Source organism: Larimichthys crocea, unplaced genomic scaffold (genome assembly GCF_000972845.2).
Source record: "Larimichthys crocea isolate SSNF unplaced genomic scaffold, L_crocea_2.0 scaffold5141, whole genome shotgun sequence".
Lineage (NCBI taxonomy): Eukaryota > Metazoa > Chordata > Actinopteri > Sciaenidae > Larimichthys > Larimichthys crocea.
The window spans coordinates 1-3,615 of record NW_020856696.1 but is presented as its reverse complement, the minus strand read 5'-3'; the positions used below and the strand labels follow the sequence as shown (position 1 = coordinate 3,615).

General features: G+C 44.0%; 1 protein-coding gene across 1 annotated transcript; it reads left to right on the top strand.

The window, feature by feature from the left end:
* Window positions 1-225: 225 nt before the first annotated feature.
* On the top strand, window positions 226-3,309 carry LOC113745194 (sec1 family domain-containing protein 1-like). Its single transcript, XM_027276666.1, has 6 exons — window positions 226-373; window positions 1,463-1,533; window positions 1,878-1,966; window positions 2,518-2,608; window positions 2,744-2,866; window positions 3,154-3,309. Exons 1-6 carry the CDS (start codon window positions 343-345, stop codon window positions 3,298-3,300), a joined length of 552 nt encoding a protein of 183 aa, XP_027132467.1. The 5' UTR covers window positions 226-342; the 3' UTR covers window positions 3,301-3,309.
* Window positions 3,310-3,615: the final 306 nt, after the last annotated feature.

Genomic DNA, 3,615 nt, shown 5'->3' with positions numbered 1-3,615 from the left:
AGATTAGGTAAGTAGTGTCATTATTATTTAATATGCTTTGCTATGCAGTTAAATTCATGTGGGCTTATTATTTTCATATTAATAAATAATAGTAGGCTACCAACTAGTTTCAGTTTAAGAATAGTGCCGTCGGTATCGTAACGCACGCGAACAGGGCTTAATTCCATCACTGCTGACTACAACTGTGCTGCTGTTTTCTTGTCGGAGTGAGACCTCTTTGACAGCTGCGTCCTGGTCGGTCTCTGGGAGCAGCAGCAGAGTGAGCCCTCTTCGTTGTTCCCGCCTCTCTGCCGGTCGGCTGCCACGTCATCAGACGCTCCGTCACCACCAACAACATCAGACATGGCGGCGTCCGTCCGGGAGAAGCAGACAGGTTAGTCAGACAGACTTTTCCTCCGTTAACGATCGTCCTCACCGGCAGACAGCGCCGGTACCGGGCCGCAGGCGGTTTAAAGCACCCGGAGTCTGACGGTAGAGACTCACCCAGGACTGTCACGCCTCTGACCGGCTAACTAAACTCTCCGTCCCGCCGGTTGAGCCGATTAACTGACGTTTCAGTTTCACCACACACACAGAAACTCTTCACACTTTCCACCTCACACAGGTTAACTAACTAACTAACCACGCTGTTAACCAGTTAACTGGACACGTAACCAGCTGCTTAGCTGACACCACTGCTAGCTTTGTAATGCTAACGTTAGCCAGCTAGGTACAGCTAGCCTGGTGATGACGACGAATGAGTCAAATAAATATGGAAATATGAAAAGTGAAGTGTCTCCGAGTCTCTCATAGAAACCGAATCATCCCTCTGCCGTACTGTGAAACGTCTCTTTCTGCTGTGTGAGCTGTTTATCTAATAACTAGTGTGACAGCAGACACAGAGTTACAGTCTAATACAAAGTCCAGATCCACCAACACTGTCACCTGACACTGTGCTCGATCAAAGAGGCTGTCATTGATTGATTACCTCTGATTACATATCAATCACCAGCATATGAAAGAGCTCCAGGTGTCTCCTCTCTGCTGCTGCTCTATTCAAACTAGACTTTGTGTGTAGGAGGTGCAGGACCTGTGTCAGAGGATGTGTGTGTCAGACTTCTCGAGCCGAGAGAGAGCCTCAGAAAATGATCTGATGACAACAGATGGCTGTTCAGACAGAGTCTGTGTCCACTTTACTGTTCAGTGTTACAGCCACTGAATCTGCTCTGCGACTCCATCAGGAGGTCAGGCAGTGGATGTGAGCTATGATCCACGATGATCAGCTTCAATTTCACCAGTGTGGGATCAACAGAGTCGACCTTATGTCATATCAATGTTATTATTGTCACATTACATCTTTTATTGCATTAACATTATAAGTATAGATCAATCTGCCTCTTCAGTGTAGCACAGAAACCAGAATGCGAAATGAATCCTGTGTGTGTGTGTGTGTGTGTGTGTGTGTGTGTGTGTGTGTCTGCAGTTGCTCTGAAGCGAATGCTGAACTTCAACGCTCCTCCTCTGAAGAACACAGCAGCCGAGCCAGTATGGAAGGTAACACACTGCAACAACACACACTTAGGCACACACACAGTATTTGTGATAATGACTATTATATTTTACCTTTATTTCATTGCGACCTCTCTGTCTGATGACCACACAAACTTTAAAACACTCTCTGTCTGTAGAGGTCAGATGAAGAAAAATATGAATTACGCTGGTTTAACAGGCTGTGATAAACTATATGTAATATTGGGAATGTCGCTGCACCATGGCAACCAAATATGTCAGCTGACAACTTGTGGGTTTTAAATTTTACTGGATCACGTATCTTCAGCTTCAACTGTTTTTTTGTTGTGTGTGTGTGTGTGTGTGTGTGTGTGTGTGTGTGTGTGTAGGTGCTGATATACGACCGGTTTGGCCAAGACATCATCTCCCCTCTGCTGTCTGTCAAAGAGCTCAGAGACATGGGCATCACTCTGCACCTGTAAGAGACACACTTCTCCACTTCGTAGACTCAAAGATCCAGTGTGTCCGAATTACGGGGCTCTATTCACAGAATATAATAATAATAATAACTGTATCTTCATCAGTGTTTAATCAGATGTTAATAAGACTAGTTCTGTTTTAGACTTTTATATCTACAGACGCTGCAGGTCCTCTTCCACAGAGTCCGCCATGTTTCCACGGTAGCCCAAAACTCAATCTAGATAGAGACGTTGGTGTTTTTTGCATGTTTTCATAGAGGCCGTAGGTTCTCATTCACTCTAGGAATGGTGAGGTTAGCTGGACTGCATTTAGCAACTACACCTCTCAGTGGCACTAAATCTGACACACTGGACCTTTTAAAGTGAGGTGCTTGTACTCACGTCTCAAAGGCAAATATTGTACTCATTACTTCACTACGATTCTTTAATAACCGTAGTTACATATGAATACAAAATCTAATCCACAAACATAAAGATGAAACCTTGTTAACAATATAGTATCAAAAAAGCTCCACCTTTTACTTTGTGTATGTCTGTGTGTGTGTTGTAGGCTGCTTCACTCAGACAGAGATCCCATCCCTGATGTTCCAGCCATCTACTTCGTCATGCCCACAGAGGAGAACATCGACAGGATATGCCAGGTAGATAGAGAGCAAGTGATTGTTATCGTGGTGTTTAGTCTGTTTGTATTCTCACAGTTAGCTTGTTAGCATGCTTCTGTTGTAATCATCTTGGTGTGCGTGTGTGTGTGTGCGTGTGTGTGTGTGTGTGTGTAGGACCTGAGGAATCAGCTGTACGAGTCGTACTTTCTGAACTTCATCTCTGCCATCAGCAGAAGTAAATTGGAGGACATCGCCAGCGCTGCTCTGGCTGCTAACGCCGTCACCCAAGTCACCAAGGTTACCATGGTTACGCTCTCATAGTTTGATGGGTGTGAGATCATACAGTGACGTTCTGTCGAAGAGATTCTATTATAGATTATGTATCTGATTATTCTGTTATATGAATGTTTAGTTTATTATTACAGTAATATGTGATTCATAACATCTGACTCATACTCAGGCCTGTCTGTCTGTCTGTCTGTCTGTCTGTCTGTCTGTCTGTCGGTCTGTCTGTCTGTCTGTCTGTCTGCCTGCCTGTCTGCCATGCTGTGCTGTCTGTCTGTCTGTCTGTCTGTCTGTCTCAGGTGTATGATCAGTATCTGAACTTCATCACTCTGGAAGACGACATGTTCGTCCTCTGCCATCAAAACAAGGAGCTCATCTCGTACCACGGTAACACACACACACACTCTCTCACACACACACACACCATTAGCAGGATGTTATGTTGATACCATTAGCAGGAGCAGTGTAAAAATACTCAGATACTGAAGTAAAAGTATGTAATCTACTAAATGTACTTCAAGTTTCCATGAAACAGGAAATAGAGTTCTGTTTACTTCCTAATTTTGCAAATTTTTCCTGTGAACATGGTCAGATAGGAAGGGACTACTAAACATTTCAGCTAGCTATAATCTAGTTTCAGTGTTTACCTTAAGTAAATTAGCAGTTAGCTACTTCATCAAGTGGTCAGGCTATAGCAGTCTGTCCATCTTAAACTCTGTAAATCACAGAGAGTTGGAGCTGAGCAGCTGGAGGACATCAGA

Excerpts from the sequence above, each read along its gene's own strand:
- LOC113745194 (XM_027276666.1), top strand. The coding sequence starts at position 343 with ATGGCGGCGTCCGTCCGGGAGAAGCAGACAG. Across the intron at positions 1,967-2,517 it reads ATGGGCATCACTCTGCACCT|GCTGCTTCACTCAGACAGAG; the intron begins GTAAGAGACACA and ends TGTGTGTTGTAG. Across the intron at positions 2,867-3,153 it reads CCGTCACCCAAGTCACCAAG|GTGTATGATCAGTATCTGAA; the intron begins GTTACCATGGTT and ends TGTCTGTCTCAG.